Source organism: Carlito syrichta, unplaced genomic scaffold (genome assembly GCF_000164805.1).
Source record: "Carlito syrichta isolate Samal-C Ts95f unplaced genomic scaffold, Tarsius_syrichta-2.0.1 Scaffold314817, whole genome shotgun sequence".
Taxonomy (NCBI): domain Eukaryota; kingdom Metazoa; phylum Chordata; class Mammalia; order Primates; family Tarsiidae; genus Carlito; species Carlito syrichta.
Window position 1 is genome coordinate 390132 of NW_007258913.1, and position 21043 is coordinate 411174.

At 35.5% G+C, this 21043-nt stretch overlaps 1 protein-coding gene across 1 annotated transcript in view; it reads right to left on the reverse strand.

Annotated features, from left to right (window-relative positions):
* The window catches only part of SGCZ (sarcoglycan zeta), a 292741-nt gene that overhangs the window by 154284 nt on the left and 117414 nt on the right, over nt 1-21043 (reverse strand). Inside the window, exon 3 of the mRNA XM_021705916.1 lies at nt 4496-4583. Coding sequence (XP_021561591.1) covers nt 4496-4583 — 88 coding nt within the window. The remainder of the gene's footprint in view (nt 1-4495; nt 4584-21043) is intronic.

Sequence of the window (21043 nt, forward strand, 5' to 3'; positions counted from 1 at the left end):
GTGACTCTAAGTTTTCAAGACTTACTGAAGAAAACAAAATAAGAAATTAAAGGTTGTAATTAAGGTTTTTATATGATTTGGTTATGTCATCGATTGTTAATACATGGAAATGAGACTATCAGAGATGAGTAAACAATTCTGACAATAACAGCTAGCAGTTTCTAGGAGTTAATTCATTCAGGATTTATTCTCTGAAATTTATTGAGCATTAAATAGGAGACTAATAATAAAATGTGAGATCCTATCTGAAGAATAAGATTGCAGTTTTAAGCACACTCTAAAACTAAATTTTTAGAACAATCACATTCCAGGTTTTTAATACCCAATTACCCATAATGTTTTACTCGGATAATAATATAGATGTGGTATTATGGCAATTCTTATAAGGTTTATGCCATAGAGCCACATAAGCAGTCATTCTGGGTTTCTCAAATGCCACTATTTGTGAACAAAATTTAAATGAGAGAGGCTATCTGCAAAAAATAAAAATAAAAAATAACGACAGAACTAACTCTGTCCATTAAGATGATTCATTTTCCAACTGCCCAGTTAATACTCACTTGTCTTTTATCCTCCAGATATAGACTGAAGACATGTGAGAGGAATAAAAATCAAATTAGTTTTAGCTATTGCTTTGTAAAAAATAAAATATATTTTATAATATGAGAAAAAGCAGTCTATAATTTAATAGATAAGTCAGCTAAAGTTTTTAAAAGAGCAACTATTTGCTGAATTCAATTTATAGTTTTTGTATTTTTACAAAAGTAGTTTAAACTTACATAGTAAAGATAAATGTGATGTAATTGATAAATAAAAGATTACTAAATATCCTCTGGATTTTGTGGGAGAGATAATTACATTTTTAGTTAAATCAATTGGTACATACAGTATTAATCACTGTCATCAGTGTTGTGAACATAATCTATATCAAAATTACATGACAGTCTCTTCTTACATTATCATAAATAAATGATTTTTATTGTATATGTCACGTATTGTATGCACTTCCTAAGAGAAAACAATAAGTTACACAAAACTGATGCATAATTTACATCTTTTGCCCACATTTTTTGATAGAAAGTCATAAAAATGTAATTATATCAACACATGTAAGTATATAACACACCTAAAGTCACACACTGTTTTTTCACCTGTGTAAAAAAGAAGGTTCTGCTAACAAAAACATAGTAACTATAGATGGAATAATAGAAAATTTTGACCTGGAGAATGATTCTGAGACTTGTTTAAGAAAGTTCTTGCTTTTTCTTCAAGGAGTCTGACCTCTTGGGATGTTGTACTTTCTTTAACCACTTCTCAACAACAATCTCATTCCTTTCAGCTTTATTCTAAGAAAAGAAATTTGGAGGGAGAAATCTTGAGTTCATTAATCTCCTCCAATATTATGAAGGTCATGAAAATTAGAATCTTAGAATTAGTGAGGGAAATTCTGATGTTATTTGGTCAAATTAATCATAAAGCCTGGAACTTCATAAGATCACAAAAATAAGTGCCAAGTTGATTTCTTACCTAAAGTCTAAAATCTTTAGAATTAGTTTTGATTATGCTTAAGTTAGCATACGTGCAATTTTTTTGTATTGATTGGATTAGAAATAATTTGGTTTCATGTTCTGGAAATGAGCCTGGTTACAATTACCACACAAGGTCTGCTCATTCCCTGGTTACACATATCCCTGTGATTTGAATTAGTAGGAAAGTAGGCTTATAAAGAAATAAAAGGCAGGGTACAAAGGAAAACAGATATCACTTTGCTGAAACCACTTACACATAATTTTGAGGAAAAATGGTACAAATATATAATGAATTAAATCTAAAAAAATTATGTTTAAATTCCATTAGATGGGTAGAATTGATAATACTTTTCTAATAGTAATTGGTAGATTATATTGGTAGAAAGTAGATTAGTTTTACTTAGAAAATAAAGAAGAAATGATTTTTTAATTATTAGTCTTTTGTGGCAATATTGTTTCAAATATTGCAAAATAGGATCATAGACTATATTATAAAGCAAGATCATATCTCGAAACAATAACTGAAAGAAAAAAAAGAAATAGAAAAAGAGGGTTAAAGCAATTACTTTATATCAATACAATTAAAACGGGAGTCTTTAAAAGTGAAACCAAATTTTCTACATTGATTGAATTATGTATTCAAATTCTATGTCAAGGCAAATTTATCCTTACATGATTCAAAAGTTTTTGCACATCAGATACACTTTCTGTGATGTATTTTGTGACATATCTTTGCAACAGTATCACAATTCATCAGATGTATCATAACCACTGTCACTGAGGTACACTGAATAGAAAGTCTTCATGGGATTTCTCCCATAGTAGTAACATATTTAAGTCATACTAATAAGTACAATCACTACCATCAAAATAATAGTACACTTAAAATATAATTGTCTATCATTTGCAGATACGGAAACTACCCTAATTCTTATAACATCATTCAAAATAAGTTATTATTCCCAATTAAGAGATGAGAAAACTGAATCTCTGAGAGATTACTTTGCTGATGCTCATTCAACTGCTAAGTAGCTCCGTATGGTTTGACTTCAAATATAAATATGTTAACCCCCACTCCCTGTCCTGGTCTAATTCTTTTGTTCTCTTTATATATATTAAAAAATGCAAAGAAGTGAAATGATGTAAGTCACCGACAATACACCCAAATGATCTGGATATTAAACCATTTTTTAAGTTTAAGTCTCACTGGAATAAATGTATTTCTATGCACAGAGATAAGCTGCCATATCTTTAATTTAATAATTTGCTTCATTTAAAAGTAAGTTTAACTTTTTTCTCCCTATCCTCCTCCTTCTCCCTATTGTCTCACATTCAGCAAATATTAATACTACATTAGAATCAGCGACTGAAAATACAAGCACACTATATATAGGTAGTGAGGTGCAAAGAGTACTTGCACTTAATAGAATCAGATGCTTTGCTCTACAGGCAGAAATTCTGTAGCTATTGTGTTTGTGTTTGACAGTAGGCATTGGTCTATATTCTTTGTGTGTTTAATTTACATTTTGACATTTCTACTAAGGACATGTTAATATCAAGAACAGAATATGAAAGAAAGCTCTATCTAGCTAAAGCATTGTCAATTTTAAGAAAATTATGATATGAAAAGTCTGCCCAGGTTAGGCCTGTGTCTTTAGGTCTGCAGTTTCGGCAGTTCCAACATAGCAGGAGCGAATTGGCATAATGATTAACGGAGGACCTGATGCTTCTGAATCAATTCTGTATCCATGGACATATTTATTTTATTTAACTTCTGACACCTTTGCTTAGAACTCCCCCTTTATAGTTGACATATTTCTATTTATTACAAACACTACCCAGTTGTAGCAATTAATAGATATCTAATGACAAATTTTTAAAATGTGAAGAATATGTAAAGTAAAACAATTTTTATAAATAAAATGCCATTATACTTTGAGAAAATATAAATGTGCTAAAATGTTTCCTTTTTGGCTTCATTAAAGCAAATAATATTTTAAAAAATCTCATATACCTACAAAGACTGTGCACAGAATCAAAATTCATATGTATCAATACCGCATTTTGAATGTCATATTTTTGTACAATTTAATCAGTGATATTAGACACATACATTCCCATTTAAATAATTATTAATTTCTTATTAAAATAAAAATACTTCTCTCCTCAAAATTGTAATTTACTTCTCTCTTCTCTCTCTTGGTAGAGAGATAAATATATAGATATAGGTATGTAGATAATATCAATGTCAGATAATTTCCCCAGAGAACAAATGTAGTATTTAAAAATATTCTTGTATCTACATGTATCAAAACTTTGCATATTTTTGCATAATTAAAAATCACTGTTTATTTGACTTCTTATAAAGATTGAGCCAAAGAATAACCTCTTGTCTTTTGCTGCAATATAAATCTCTAAATTAAAATACTTATGAGAAAAAGCTAATAATACTTTAACCTGAACTTTTATTTATAACAACTAAAGCCTGTTAACATTAAAATACAGATAATTTCAACATCACATTTATAAACAAGCGATAATTGTTAACATTATACTTAACTCACGTAATTTCGAATTTGAACAGATAACGTTTATTAGAAAATATGTTCCCTAAAAAAAGGGTACATAGAGCTCATGATCTTATGTCATCTCACATGTTTATTTAAATTTATTCGCTACACTGTAGCATAGACTGTGGAAATATTCATTAATTCAAGAGTAATGACTGGCAAAATAAATGTAATTCAGTCATATAAAAAGACATTGACAAGAGTAGTAACTACTAAATGAAGGAAACCATGCTAGCTTTATGACACATCAAATCACGTGCAAAATAATTGGGCTGTAATGGGATGTCTACTTATGTATAAGAGAAATAACATACCTTTACTTTCCCCAATTAAAACAATCTCAGAGTTTTAAATGGAGTAAGATGGTACAAGCAATATTTTCCACAAAACACTCACCTACTGTCAGCTGTCCAGTTAACTGCCCCATGTGATTTCTTGCATTCACTGTTACATTTCTGTCAGACTGTAAGACCAGTGGACTATCCTGGGAAACATGCACAAAAGAAATAAATCAGATAGAAAATAGAAATATAGTCAAAACTTACATAGAATTATACTGTATTTGTTTGGGTATTATCAAAGTTTGTTTTCTTTGGTTTACATGCTATTATTTAACATCCCAAACATTGGTTGACAATATAAAAAAGTGAGTGTCTCATAATAGTTACTTAATGAAATAGAAATGTTTTCCTTTTTATAAGTAGGCATTATCTATCAGGATGCAAGCATTTTCAACTCTACTAATTGTTGTACATCAACAGTATAGTAACTGCTCTCCTTCCTCTCTCCCAGTGGCAACTATTGAAGGTATTCTAGATTCTGTCTTAATGGGGTAAGTACCTTTTTAGTTTCAACGTGCAATTTTCAGATCCCAGCTTAAATGCCCTCTCCTAAAATTGCCTCATCTGTTCACGGTAACTACAGATTTATTCAATCTCCAAACTCCCAAATTCCTTTTGTTTTGTTTAAAGCTCTTCTTGCAGAGCAAATTTATTTTGTTCATGTATGTGTTTACTTGGGAATTTTTTGTTTGTGTTTCTTTTTCACTTGATTCTGTCCCAAAAGGTTATGTCCAGGAATGGGGACCATGGCATTCATGTGTACACAATTACATCCCCACTACTTAGTATCCTACTGAAGGAAAGCATTTATAATGTGTTTACTGAGTGGTTAAAAATCTACTTAAGTTAACATGGTGACTCACTCCTGTACTCCCACCACTTTGGGAGACCAAGGTGAGAGGACTGCCAGAGCCCAGGAGCTCATGACCAGTTTGGACATCTTGGCGAGATCTCATCTCCACAATAAATTAAAAAAATTAGAGGGTTGTGGTGACAGGTGCCTATAGTTCCAGATACTTGGAAGGCTGAGGTGGAAGGATCACCTGAGTTCAGCAGGTCGAGGCTGCAGTGATCATAAGCATGCTACCTCTCTCCAGTCTGGGCGACAGAGTGAGACTCTGTCTCAAAAAAACAAAAAACTAAAAACAAAAAAAAATCGGCATAATAAATTTGATAGGACCTTGATTTTCAGCCTCAAGAGGAAATGCTCTGCAAATCATAAAGTGGATTATAAAAGGAAGTATGTGGAATACAAAATGTTTGAAAATGCCATCTTAAAATATATAACTCTGGTTACAGGTTGACTTTTATCACTAGTTTATCACTTAACAGGGTAATAGTTTATTGAAAGATAATACCACTGCCTTAATTCGAGACCCACCTAGGCAACTTGGCGAGACCTCATCTCTACAATAAATCAAAAATTAGCTGGACGTGGTAGCACAGGCCTGTATTTCCAGCTACTTGGAAGCCTGGGTGACAGAGTGAGACTCCAACTCAAAAAAAAGAACCCACACATTATACATTTCACCTTTTTCACTACCTGTCTCAGACAAATAACCTACAACTGTCTCCCCTGTCTATTTTCTGTCTAGTTTTAATGATCTAAAACATAAGTAGCGGTATCACTTAAAAATTCCTCCTTCATTCGTTCAACAAATATTCATTGAATGCTCACTATGTACAATGTAGTGTTCTAGAGATAGAGACATTTCAGTTGATAAAAATATACATTTTCCCTCTTGAAGCTTACATTGTGAACATTAAAATACCATACTATAATCTCTCCCAGTACCATCCTCACCATCTAGATAGTTTGTCACATCTATGTCAATGTCATTATACAAGTGCTTTTGTATATAAGTCGTATAAAAATTCTTTCAAGATTAGGATTCAAAATGTGTGATTTAGATACACATGGAAAGACCTCATAGGCTTCTTCTTAAAGCTGTTTGGGACTTTTCTGGCTATATGCAAACTACTGAGCAAGGATACACACACACACACACACACACACACACACACACACACACTTACATAAGTTTTCTGTTAAAAGTGGATTTTGCTGTAAGGCTAGCCATTTAGTACATATCAATGCATAGTATTATTTGATGGGAGCCAACCCGATTCCCACTCACCAACTAACCCTAAATAGTCCATTAAAAATTTGAACTGTTGAAAACCAAATTAAGTATTATTACATTTACTTAATAATATTGTTTCAATGTTAATTTTTTAGTTTTGACAAATGTACGCTTGTTGTGTAGGGTGTTAACATTTAGGGTAACATTTAGGGATGAGAGGTATACAATAACTTTTTTTTTTTTTTTTTGAGTTGGAGTCTCACTCTGTCACCCAGACTGGAGTGCAGTGGCCACTCCCGGCCACCGCAGCCTCGACCTGCTGGGGCTCCGGTGATCCTTCCACCTCAGTCTTCCAAGTAACTGGAACTACAGGCGTGCGCTACTATGCCTGGTTCATTTTTGATTTATTGTAGAGATGAGGTATCGCCAAGTTGCCCAGGCGGGTCTAGAACCCGCGGGTTCAGGCAATCCACTCACCTCAGCCTCCCAAAGGCATGGGATTACAGACTGAGCCATCGAGCCCGGCTTATAATAACTCTTTATATTCTTTTTGCAAGTTTTCTGTAAATATAAAATTATTTCAAAAATAAAATAAAAAATACAAGTAGATTTTGCTAATATGACTAAACTCTTTTTTTTTTTTAAGTTGGAGTCTCACTCTGTCACCCAGGCTGGAGTGCAGTGGCACGCTCACAACCAATGCAGCCTCAACCTGCTGGGTTCAGGTGACCCTTCCACCTCAGCGTTCCAAGTAGCTGGAACTACAGGCATGTGCTACCATGCCTGGCTAATCTTTTTCTTTCTTTTTTTTAATAGAGATGAGGTCTCCCCAAGTTGCAAAGGCTGGTCTCAAGCCGGTGGGTTCAGGCAATCCTCTCGCCTCAGCCTCCCAGAGTGCTGGGATTATAAGAATAAGACACTGTGCCAGGCCCAAGACTTGATTTTTAAATGTAAGCGAGACATAGTTGTACAAAACCACTAAAGTGAATATCATTCTCTGCTTCCTATCACAAAATGGTTCTTTAGGTTCCAAATCAAAAATTTTGTTTCTGTGGTTTTAAGAAAGTAAGCCTAGTTATTTTTCCATTGGCGTAACTATGCTGCAGACATTCATCTCTGAATATATCTAAAGTATTTTAAATTACTTCTATCACTCTTTTACAGTAATATGTCTAAATCCTGTTTAAGTATAGTTTGTGGACTAAGGTCTGTGTACACATGGTGATCTTATATCCAATAAGAATAGAACTGCTGTCTCTGATGATGACAGAAAGAGAATGGTTTATAGAGGAAGACACACACACACACACACACACACACACACACACACGATTGTATTTAGTGTTGGCATAATTCAGTCTAAGTATTTAAGAAAGAAGCCTTGAATTAAATAAAATACATTTGAATGTAAGAAACACTTAAGTCTATAAAGCACCCTGTAGTTCAAAAAATTGTGAAAAAAATTGGTGGAGTTTGTATTCACATTCTTTCAATAGTTGTATGTAAAGCTTATATAATTGTTAGTTAAAGTTTTAAAAATTGATGAGACTGTATCTTTTCATTTCATATTATACCTAAATTTCTGTGAGCATTAGCATAATGAAACAGCATAACCATTTGTATAAATAATTACATACTATGTAAGTCTATTAGTGTGTTTAATTTATGAACTATGTAAGTATAAGAATTAAGAATTATTGCTTTATTAAATATGTTGAGATAAAAGTAAAACTAAGTTGGAAAAGGCAATGGGGATTTCATTTGATTTAACAGAGAAATAGACTTGGTAGGTTTCAAAGTTTAATCCTTATACACCTTTGTTTGCAGCATAACAATCCACTTTTACTCTCGCCACAGGAGACCAGTTGGAACTCTCCCCATGGCACTCTTCCCTTCTCTTCACATTATTCCACTAAATTTCCCCTCAGAATTAAATTTTTATATTCAGATTAAAATTTTACTATGATAGCACGAGCGATCTTTTTACTTACTAAACTGTAAGCATATAGATATCAGAGGTAATGAGCAATTCTCTACACTGTGTTCCTGTGGACATCAATATATTATTATTCTCTACTGATTTGTTAAAATGTGATTAGATGAACTGAACCATAACCAAATACCTGTTTTTGATAAACAGAAAGCAAAGCCTGTAGAAGCATCTTTTTCATCCACTAATCACATAATCATTTCTGCATTCTATATCAGCACAGTAATAGCTTTGGGGATTAGAACCATTGCTCATGGTATTCTAGACAACATCTACTCAGTACTAAGTAAAACACCCATATGTGTCAAAATGTATATAATAACAAATGATGGGAATTCCTTCAGTCATCTAAGGGGAAATAATCCTAAGCAATTTATAAATGTGATACCAATCATATTTTTAGATAAGAATTAGTGCCAATAAACCACCTCTTGCCAGAAATGATGAACATTTAAGAATGTTTTCCCTAAATAAATAATTGAATATTCATTAGTCTTTATACCCTCTTTCTTCTGATGCTCCAAATGTCTCTAGATAAGAAAATAACTGACACTAATATTTTACTACTTTTCACCCTCCTCTTTATATTTGTTTATATTATATTCCTGAGTTCCAAAAGTTTGAAAGCTAATATCTAGTTTTGGATATTAAAATATACATAGTAGTGCTCTCTTATAGTTTATTTTTGATTAAAATATGACAGGAAGAAAATTTCTTGGTGTTATTATCTCATGGAGCAGAAATAGGACATTGAAATTCTGTAAAGGTAAAGAAGTAGGCGGCATATGATTCTGCAAAATATACTAGTATAAATATCTATTCTTGCGGGAAGCAAAGCTTTATATTTAGATTTAAATATCTTTCCTCCAAGCCAAAAGTCCCCCATTACAAAAATAAGGGATTTTAAAGTTTTCTGGAGTGGACCTGAACTTAGTTCTAGCTCAAGAGGACACATCGACCCTTTTAATCTGCTCTTGAGACTAAGCAGGTAGGCAATCCAGTGAGAAAAGCAATAGACTGTTAAGTGGGCTTGACAGGCCCTGCTTGCGATTCTATTATGCACACATTCTTCATGCTGAGGGCTTGGCTGGAAACTTCTAATGGTTATAGAAAAATAATGAAATGTCTTCTTCTCATTTCAATATTTTTTTTGTGATGGGCTGTACAAGTAACCAACAGGAAAAATGATTATTTTCTTTTTCTGTTGTCTTCACCTTTCTTTATCAAAAAGATTATTGAGTACCTATGATGTGTTCAGCTCTCTGTCCACCACTGGGCATAAAAGAGAAACAAGGGAGACAGCCTTTCTTCTCTTATAGAGTTTATGATCTGGTTGCCAGACAGACAATAAACCCGATAATTAAACAAACAAATATATAAGCAGAGAATGTTACTAGTAACAGGCTACTGTGATAGAGACTTTTCTAACTAAATATTAATTATAATGATGAGAAGACAGATATTATAGATAATAGACAGACAGACAGACATATATATGGAATTTAGCTTTAGATGGTCATTCTTTCCAGCTTAACTATTGAGTCATAGTGAAAATAGTAGCAGCAGAAGAGGCTAACATTAACTGACATCTAATCAATGCCAGACACTGTTCTAAATACTTTACATATGTGACCTCATCTACTTATGAGGTATAAAATAAAATCCCCCACGAAGAGTCAAGATAATAAAATGGCTGTAAGATAGACAGGAAACCCTATCTGAGCTCAGGTCTTGGTCTGCCAAATACCGATTGCTTGACTTAGCCAGCCACTCCATATCTCAGTACTTCAGTTTCTTCATCTGCAAAATAGCATCTTAATACTTAATTTGTGGGCTTGTCATGAGGATTAAATGAAAATATATATGAAACATGCATAGATCAGGGCCCAGCTTGTGCTGAGGGCACTGTTAACCACGGCTTTTATTAATTATTTCTCATATTAACTATGGTTCTTTACTAATAATGGTACTGGTCACCATCATTTTTGTATTACAAGTGAAGAAACTATAGTACAGAGAGTTTAAGTCATTTGTACCAAACGACACAAGTAATATATGAATGAGGCAATAATTGAACTCTGCAATTTATGTCTCAAATATGTCCCTGACAACCACTATGAAATGTTATCTCTCTTGAAGTCATTTAATTTTAGGCTTTCTAAAATGTCAAATCAATGTCAGAAAATAAATTAAAAATTAAATTGAGAAACATATACTTTAAAATTTTTTTATGTATTCTGGTCTCCAAAATGAAATATCTGATATATGCTGTTTTAATGTATATAAAGCATAAAATAAAATCCACCATGAAGAGTCGAGATAAAAAATGGCTGTTAAAACAGACAGAGAACACTATCTGAGTTCAAGTCCTGAATCCATACGACTTCCACATTGGCATAATTCAGGTTTTGGTAACATAATCTGGTTCAGTTTTCCTCAATTTGCTTTCTCAGATTCTAGAAGAGTGTATTTCTAAACTGTTGTCTATCACATACTTTAGGAGGTATCACATACACAAATCTTTCTACTTGATATTCTGAAATAAACATCATTAATGGCCTATTTTGTTTAGTGTAGGTGATGTGAATTTGATGTGTCATTTCTTGAGTTTATATAGTTTAACAGGTGAGTTTTCTTTTCTTCAATGATGGAAGTTATAGAATTTGTTAATAAACCTACATTATCCTCAAATTCTTTAATTATCTCCAACTTTCAACCCTCTGTCAGAAATGTTACTTAAATATATTTTTCCTGTCTTTCCTGTGACTACTCTTATAATAGACTTAAAACTCACATCACAATAACTCACATTGGTTCTTCAGACCTTGCTTGTTTTTTAAAAATTTAAATTAAAATATTTGCTTATTTGACTTAAAACAATATAAAATATTGATTAGTCTTTTATTCTAGCTTGAAAAAAATTTGCATTCATAACCTATAGGTGCTTCATAATATAACCCAATTGTACTTTTCTAGCTTTAATTCACACTACTTCCATCATGCAAGAGTTAGTCAAATTTTCCATCTTTCTCAAATATATGCCACTTCTATTCATTTTCATCTTCTGTTCCCTATTGCTGAAATTCTCATCCATTTCTCTTTTTCTGGAAAAATTATGGATACTTTTCAAGTCTCAGATCATTGTTCTGACCCCTGTGAAACTTTTCTAGTTCTCCAGAGTTAAAAAGCCCTAACATCTAAGATCTACAAGGACCTCAAATGTGCTGAAAAGAAAAAAACAGTCCAATTACAAAACTGACAAAATAAATGAATAGACACTTCTCAAAAGAAGACATGTGAGCAACCAACAGATACATGAAAAAATGTTCAGCCTCACTAGTCATCAAAGAAATGCAAATTAAAACCATACTGACTTACTACCTAACTACATTTACGATGGCCATCATCAATAACTCAAAAAACAACTGTTGCTGGAGAGGATGCAGGAAAAAGGGAAGACTTCTACACTGTTGGTGTGTGTGTAAACAAGTACAACCTCTGTGGAAAACAGTGTGGTGATTCCTAAAAGTTCTAAAAATTGACCTATACAACCCCGCAATCCCTCTGTTGGGAATACACCTGGAGAAAGTCAAATCACTCTATGAAAAAGATACCTGCACACGCATGTTTATGCAGCATTATTCACAATAGCAAAAACATGGAACCAACCACGCTGCCCATTGAAAGAGGACCGGATAAAAAAATGTGGTACATATACACAATGAAATATTATGCAGTCATAAAGGACAAAATTATGAACTTCGCAGCAACCTGAATGGAATTAGAGTCTATAATACTGAGTGATCTATCACAGAAACAAAAAACTGAGTATCACATGTTCTCACTCATAAGTTGACCTCGAACAATTACTATAATACTAAAAGAAAGGGATTGGCAGTAGTGGAAACTGCCAGGGGCGGGGGTCACACCTCATCAACAAAGGTACCTGCATAATGAACATTTGTGTACCTAACCCTGAATTGTACCCCACATCTTTAAAATTTAAAAAATTCACCTCCCACTCTTCACTTCCTCAGTCATTGCTGATATCAATCAGAGAACTTGCCACAGTCTTTTTGCCTTGTTTTGTTTTACTCATTCATGAGGTTTATTTTCTCAGTTTGACTGAATTGTCCTAAAAACATAGCATGCTATCATTTTCTTTTACTCATATAGACTTTTGAAAGTATAGTTTATGGCATACTTGACATATAGTTTATGTTCAATAAATGCACATTGGGTGAATGAACTAAACTGAGCACATTTACAATATAATGTGTCCAGGCATGTGTTCACCTGGATTTTTGCTCAGGTCACACAGAATTTGCAAAACTATTGCTCTTCTTCCTCTTCCTCTTATGCTTTTCTTCTTCTTCCTCCTCCTTCTTCTCCAGAACAAAGATTGCAAAATACTATTCAGTTGGAATAAGTCACTTAAATCTCACATTATCTGTCTTTTATTTGCCATCTCTGAGCCCAAGGTATCCACTTCATTCCTTTCTTTAAGTGTTTGTCCCACTTAAGAAGCTGCCAAACACATAAGTTTTAAAATTCTTTGGTTAATAGAAATATTACTGGAAATTTCATTTCCTTTAGCTATTGAATTTTTTGTTTTAAAAGGAGGAGAGCTGATTATGAACAGAAAAATACCTAGAACAGTTGTCCTGACTTCCTCAAATTCTTGGTGTCCACATTTTAATTTCAAAATAAAGTAGTGCAGGAAAGAGATAGATTTATCAATCAACTTGTATGCATTTTCACTTCAATACTTTTATTGGAATCCCCTACTTTGGATTGTTTTCTTTTATAAATGACTGAGTCATAGGGACCACTTCCAAAAATATCTTCTGAGAATGATGTATGATTTTTCTTTGTCCTCTGACTTCTGCCCGCCTCTTTCAAGCTGTATAGTAATCATAGTAGTCAAGACTGGCTCCTTTTGAGGCCCTCTTTATCCCACTTATAATATTAATAATACTTATAAATATATATATTCAGAACGATGCTGCAAGGAGTCGTTTTACACATAGCATTCCATTTATCGGGAATCTGTGATAAAAAGTCACTCTTTGCATCAACCATAATACTGCAACTCAAACTATAGCCATGGGTTGGCTTAGGAAATAAATGTTTCTATAATCACTATCTCAAAAGAGATTACATAAAGTAATAAAGATCCAGATAAATAGGAAAAAGTTGTTGCATTAGTCAGATGGCACACAATTCCCAGTGATGCTTCTCCTTTTCCTCTCAGGCCACATTGAAGTAGCAGGGAAGCAAATTCTTTTTTAGCATCTCCTGGTTGGGCTGCCATTTTTACCCTTCAACTGCCCCTTCATTCTATCTTGAGGGTGACCTTCCCTTCAACCTCGTTCACAGAGTTTTGGTGCTCTCTGCCCAGCAGGTATGCTCAACTAAGGGGAGCCTGGCTGAGGTGCACCCAAAGTGAATAGGTTAAGGAATTGGGTTTTGCCTTGGTGGAATGTAGAAGATTGTATTTTATTTTGTGAAGCAGAAAGAAACCTCAGCGTATGTGTGAAAATCTTCTGCTTTATAGAATGGGGTGGAAAATCTTCAGATTTAAAGTAAATGGCAACTTCTGGCAAGATGGTGATGGGGCAACCCGGTCTGTGAAAACCTCTGCAAAGGAGAATTGCAGTGGGTCTCTGACTCTTGCCCCAGGGCTACGGACCCCAACATCGCTGCCTGCTCTTCATATGGAGCTCGGCCGCTGCCACCGCTGGAGCATTGCAGCGGTCTGGACAGCCACTGCAGCACAGACGCTGCTGCCGCAGCTGCCACAGCTGCCACAGCCACCAGAGCCACACCACTGCCGGTAACACATCGCACCACCCAGGCCAGAGGCGATCCACAACTTCAGTCCTTGAAGCCCCTTCAGGGAAGATCTGCTGGGATCGTTGCCACCTCTCCTGCGACTGAGACATCCTGCCCAACGTAAGTCTCCTGCCATCTGCCCTGAGGCAGGCAGCCATATTGCCATCTGCAGCCTCTGCCATCCCTGTCCGGCCCCACACTCTCTGGGGCGAGCAGCTGAGATAGCACCACCTGCTGGCGATTCAAGGTAACAACACCGAAATGGGAGAAACAAGCTTGATAAAGACATAGGCCAGAGTGGTGAACAGAGGGTGATCTGAACTGTACTTCACAGCAGACCAGGGGCAACTGACCCTAACTGCAAACTAATTTACCAGCTTGAAAAAAAACTAGAAATCAGACCTGAAAGGACATTGGACTTAAACGAAAAGTCTCAGAGTGTGCTTCATTGATTCTGTTAGTTTAATGACTTAATTCTATTCCTACTGTATTGTTTCTTTTTTTTCCTCTTCCTTTTCTTCTCTTTTCTTCTCTCTGTAAACCATATCTTTGTATAGAGGAACAGCACACCAATAAGGTGGTTGGTTAGCTTGTATGTTAGCATCACGATATGTTTTATTGTTTTTTTGTATGGGAGTTGGTTCGTCTATAGCTGTGGTATATTGTTTTTATCTGTTTCAGTATGGGTCTCTCTCTCCATTTGTAGGCACATGTTTGTTTCCCCCTTATTCCTTTATCTCTCCACCCCCCTCTTCAACCCACTGTCTGCCCCATTCTCTTCACTCTGCTAACAACATTTTTTTTTTCAGGGAGTAAACCTACAGCCCCACTGCATGGACAGATTCCAAGAAAGTGAGAAGTGGGTTCCAGATTATCCACACACTTGTCAGTGAATACCAGGACCTGCAGATAGATTTTGAATCACAGCTCCCCCCTTAAGTAAATCTCAAAACTGCAAAAAGTACAACCCCCAACCTACAGTGCAACTCCAAATTGAACAAAGTAAGAGGGCATACATAAAGAATAGGAGATTGAACAAACAGAAGTAAAACCAATCCCTTTACCCCTGAATAACAGAATTAAAGAAGATGGTGATATGGAGGGAAGGAAAAAGTAGGGAGGGGGAAAAACCGCACAAATGAAGAAAAACCAAAAGAAGAATATAGGTCTCACACAGACCCCTGGGAGATCAGACACTGAGAAAACAGAATAACTGATTACATGCAACAAACCTAGACATCAAAACATTAATGGAGAGAATTTAAAAAAATTGAGGAGAGACAAGAGGAAAATAGGAAGGAACTGATGTCAAGACAGAAGACAACAAATGAGAAGACCAACTCCCAGACACATAATAATTCACCTAAACAAAGTAGTTATAAAAGAAAAAATCCTAAAGGCAGCAAGAGAAAAAGGCCAGACTACCTACCAGGGAAAACCAATTAGAATAGCAGCAGATTTATCCACAGAAACCCTTCAGGCTAGGAAAGCCTGGAGCCTTATCTTCAAAGTTCTAAAAGAGAAACAATTTCAACCAAGAATAACCTATCCAGCCAAACTAAACTTCATTAGTGAGGGAGAATTGAAATCTTTTCCAGACATCCAATCCCTAAGAACCTACGCTGCCATCAGACCACCTCTACAAGAAACACTGAAGAAAGTACTGAAAACAGAAGAAAAAGAAAAAAGAACAACAAAATTCTTCATAAGAGTACAGGCAAAAGATTAAAAACACACATGAGCCAACTTCAGAACCCAAAGGGAGACAACAAACAAACAGGAACAACTCTGTAAGAACCTTATGACAGGGATAAACTCTTGCATTTCAATTATTAGCCTAAATGTGAATGGACTAAATGCACTACTGAAAAGACACAGAATGGCAAAAGGGATAAAATATCATCAGGCAACAATCTATTGCCTTCAAGAGACTCACCTCACTAGAAAGGACACCCACAGACTCAAAGTAAGAGGATGGGAAACAAACTTTCAGGTGAATGGAATACAAAAGAAAGGAGGAGTAGCGATCTTAATTTCAGACAAAATACCCTTCAAGCTATTAAAAATCAAAAAAGATGCAGAAGGCCGCTACCTAATGATAAAAGGCTCAATCCATCAACAAGAAATATCTATCCTAAACATATATGCACCCAACATAGGTGTGCCAACTTTCATAAAGCAACTTCTAGGAACACTAAAGAAAGATATTGACTCTAACACCAACATAACTGGGGACTTTAATACCCCACTCACAACCGTACAGATCATCAGGACAAAAAATCAGCAAGGAGATCCAGAGCCACAATGTGACTTTGGACTAAATGGACTTAATTGATACCTACAGAACACTCCATCCAAAGACCACAGAATACACATTCTACTCATCATCACATGGAACATATTCTAAGATCGACCACGTATTCGGCCATAAATCAAGCATAAGCAAATTTAAAAGGACTGAAATTCTACCAAGCACCTTCTCAGACCACAGTGGAATAAAAATAAAGATTGACACCAAAAAGTCCCCCCAAAACCCACAAAGACATGGACACTAAACAGCATGATGCTAAACAACTCCTGGGTCAACAACAAAATCAAAACAGGGATCAAAAGATACCTGGAAACAAATGAAAATGAAGAAACATCTTACCAAAATCTCTGGGATGCCCTGAAAGCTGTAGTAAGAGGGGAATTTATATCCCTACAAACACACATGAAGAAAATGAAAGGAACAGAAATTCACAACCTAACAAGCCATCTAGAGAAGCTGGAAAAGCAAGACCACAAAAACCCTAATTTCAGCAGAAGAATCCAAATCACCAAAATAAAGCCCAATTCCAGGACATAGAAGACAAAAAGATAATACAAAAAAATCAACGAAACAAAAAGCTGGTTCTTCAAAAGGATAAACAAGATCGATGGTCCCCTAGCTAGACTGACCAAGAAAATACGAGAAAAAAACCAAATAAGCACCATCAGAAACACAAAGGATGAAGTCACATCTGACCCTGAAGAAATACAAAAGATCATTAGAGACTACTACGTACACTTGTATGGAAACAAACTTGAAAACCTTAAGGAAATGGAGGACTTTCTGACATCACACAACCTACCTAAGTTGGAACAAGAAGAAATTGAGACCCTAAATAGACCAATAGCAATCAAGGAAATCGAATATGTAATAAGAAAACTTCCTATAAAAAAAAAAGCCCTGGTCCAGATGGCTTTCCAGCAGAATTCTACAAGGCATTTAAGGAGGAGCTGACACCAATCCTACTGAAAGTATTCCAGGCAATTGAAAAAGATGGAACTCTCCCCAAATCATTTTATGAAGCCAACATCACATTGATACCCAAGCCAGGTAAAGATCGAAAAAAGAAAGAGAACTACAGGCCAATATCTTTGATGAACATAGATGCTAAATTTCTCAACAAGATCCTAGCAAACCGGATTCAGCAATACATCTCAAAAATCATCCACCATGACCAGGTAGGCTTCATTCCTGGGATGCAAGGCTGGTTCAACATTCGTAAAACCATAAATGTAATTAAATCCATCAACAGATGTCAAAACAAAAACCACATGATCATATCATTAGATACAGAAAAAGTTTTTGATAAAATCCAGCACCCCTTCTTGATAAAAACCCTTGAACATCTAGGCATATGGGGAACATACCTCAAAATAGTAAAAACCATCTACAAGAAACCCACAGCCAGCATACTCCTAAATGGACAAAAATTGGAACCAATTCCCCTGAAAACTGGAACTAGACAAGAATGCCCACTCTCAACCCTCCTGTTCAACATAGTATTGGAAGTCCTGGCTTGAGCAATCAGAGAAGAGGAAGCAACCAGCGGTATCCATTATGGAAAAGAAGAAGTCAAGTTATCTCTCTTTGCAGATGATATGATTGTGTACCTTGAAAACCCAAGAGAATGTGTCAAAAGCCTCCTTACATTGATAAAGGCCTTTGGCAAAGTCTCAGGATACAAAATAAATGTACAAAAGACAATCGCATTTCTCTACACCAATAATAAACAAACGGAAACCCAAATAAAAAACACAATTCCATTCACAATAGCCACAAAATAATGAAATACCTTGGCATCTTCCTAACCAGAGACGTGAAAGACTTTTACAATGAGAATTACAAAACACTGCTCAACGAAATCAAAGATGACACAAACAAGTGGAAAAATATCCCATGCTTGGATTGGAAGAATCAATATTGTGAAGATGTCCATCTTACCTAAGGCAATCTACAAATTCAATGCAATACTCATCAAATTACCAGCAACATTCTTCTCAGACCTGGAAAAAACAATACAGGAATTCATATGGAAACAAAAATGTCCAAGAATAGCCAGAACAATCCTCAGCAAAAAGAAGAAAGCAGGTGGTATCACATTACCAATTTCAAACTTTACTATATAGCTACAATCATCAAAACAGCTTGGTATTGGTACAGGAACAGGCATATAGATCAATGGAATAGAATTGAGCAAAACCTCAATTTCTCAACCAACTCATCTTCGACAAAACCCCCACCACCTACCACTGGGGAGAGGAGAACCTATTCAGTAAATGGTGCTGGGAAAACTGGCTGACCACATGCAGAAGATTGAAACAGGACCCCTGTCTATCCCCATGCACAATGGTTAACTCCAAATGGATCAGAGACCTAATGTAAAACCTCACACCCTAAGAACCTTAGAAAAGGAAGGAAATACCCTCATGGAAATCAGAACTGGCATCCAATTCCTGAACAAAACCTGAAACCCATAAGAGAGAAGATAGACAAGTGGGATCTTATTAAACTGATAAGCTTCTGCAAAGCCAAAGAAACCATCAAGAGAGCAGGGAGACAGCCTACAGACTGGGAAAATGTATTTGCCAACTCCAGGTCTGACAAAGGCTTAACATCCTGGATCTACAAGGAACTCAAACATGTTGAAAAGAAGAAAACAAACAACCCCATTATAAAATGGGCAAAAGATATGAACAGACACTTCACAAAAGAAGACATCCGAGCAGCCAACAAACACATGAAGAAATGCTCAACCTCACTAATCATCAGGGAGATGCAAATCAAAACCACACTGAGATACCACCTAACTCCAGTCAGAATGGCAATTACCAACAACTCAAAAAATAACAGCTGCTGGAGAGGGTGTGGTGAAAAGGGAACACTTCTACACTGTTGGTGGGAGTGTAAACTAGTGCAACCTGTGTGGAAAGCAGTGTGGTGATTCCTAAAAGCCCTAAATATCAACCTCCCATATGACCCCGCAATCCCCCTACTGGGAAAATACCCCGAAGAACTCAAATCACTCTATAAAAAAGATACCTGCACACGTATGTTTATTGCAGCGTTGTTCACAATAGCAAGAACCTGGAAATAACCATGCTGCCCATCAAAAGAGAGCTGGATTAAAAAATGTGGTACATATACACGATGAAATACTACGCAGCCATAAAAAAGAACAAAATCATTAATTTCGCAGCAACCTGGATGGAACTAGAGTCTATAATACTGAGTGACCTCTCACAGAAACAAAGATCCGAGTATCACATGTTCTCACTCATATAATGGACCTTGAACATCCAATGTAATACTACAAGAAAATTACTGATGGTACTGGGAAACTATGGTGGTGGGATGGGATTAACAGTCGCAAATATCTGTCTGACGATGGGGAAACAACTCTGATCAACAGGGTGCCTGAGTGAAACGTAATTGTACACCTAACCCTTAACTGTACCCCCAAAATCATAATAAAAAATATTGATTAAAAAAATAAATAAATAAAATAAATAAATAAATAAATAACGTAGATGGCTAAGACAAATACATAATTTTTCACTATTGGATGACTTGTTTAGCTAACTTATATTCACTAAAAATATAATTTTTAAGTAATTTATTTTTCATCACTGATTTATATGAATCAAAGAAATGAGTAAGTCTTCTAGAATGTAATTATCCAATGGTTAATTTGTAGATATCTCAGACCCAGCACCATACCAAGTCTTTTGCAGTTTTTAATAGCAAAATGCTGGTTCACTTTTGAAGTATTACATCAGGAGGCTGTAAACAAACAAAAAGTTACTGATGAAGTGTGTGCTTATAAAATTTTTGGAACTCTTGGCTACCATGATCTTAATTTAATAAAGACATCATGATGATGGTCATGATGATAATGATGATGATGTGTATGTGGGAGAAAGAATATTCCAAGAATGTGTTTGTGTATGAGACAGATTTCACATGATATGAGTGCAGTGGATGAGGAGAATAGAAAGTAAGCAGGACACTAATCCTCAATTATTATTTTTATTTTTTATTTTTTTTGAGTTGGAGCCTTACTCTTTCGCCCAGACTGGAGTGCAGTGGCTGCTCCCGGCCACCGCAACCACGACCTGCTGGGCTCCAGCGATCCTTCCGCCTCCGCCTTCCAGTAGCTGGAACTACAGGCGCGGGCTACCACGCCTGGCTAATTTTTTAAAATTTATTGTAGAGATGAGGTCTCACCAAGTTGCCCAGGTGGGTCTCGAACCTATGGGCTCAGGCAATCCACTCACCTCAGCCTCTCAAAGTGTGGGATTACAGGCTGAGCCACCGAGCCCAGCTCCTAATCCTCAATTAATGGGTTTCCTTTTATTTTGCTTGGTATTCGTACTGTAGAAAATA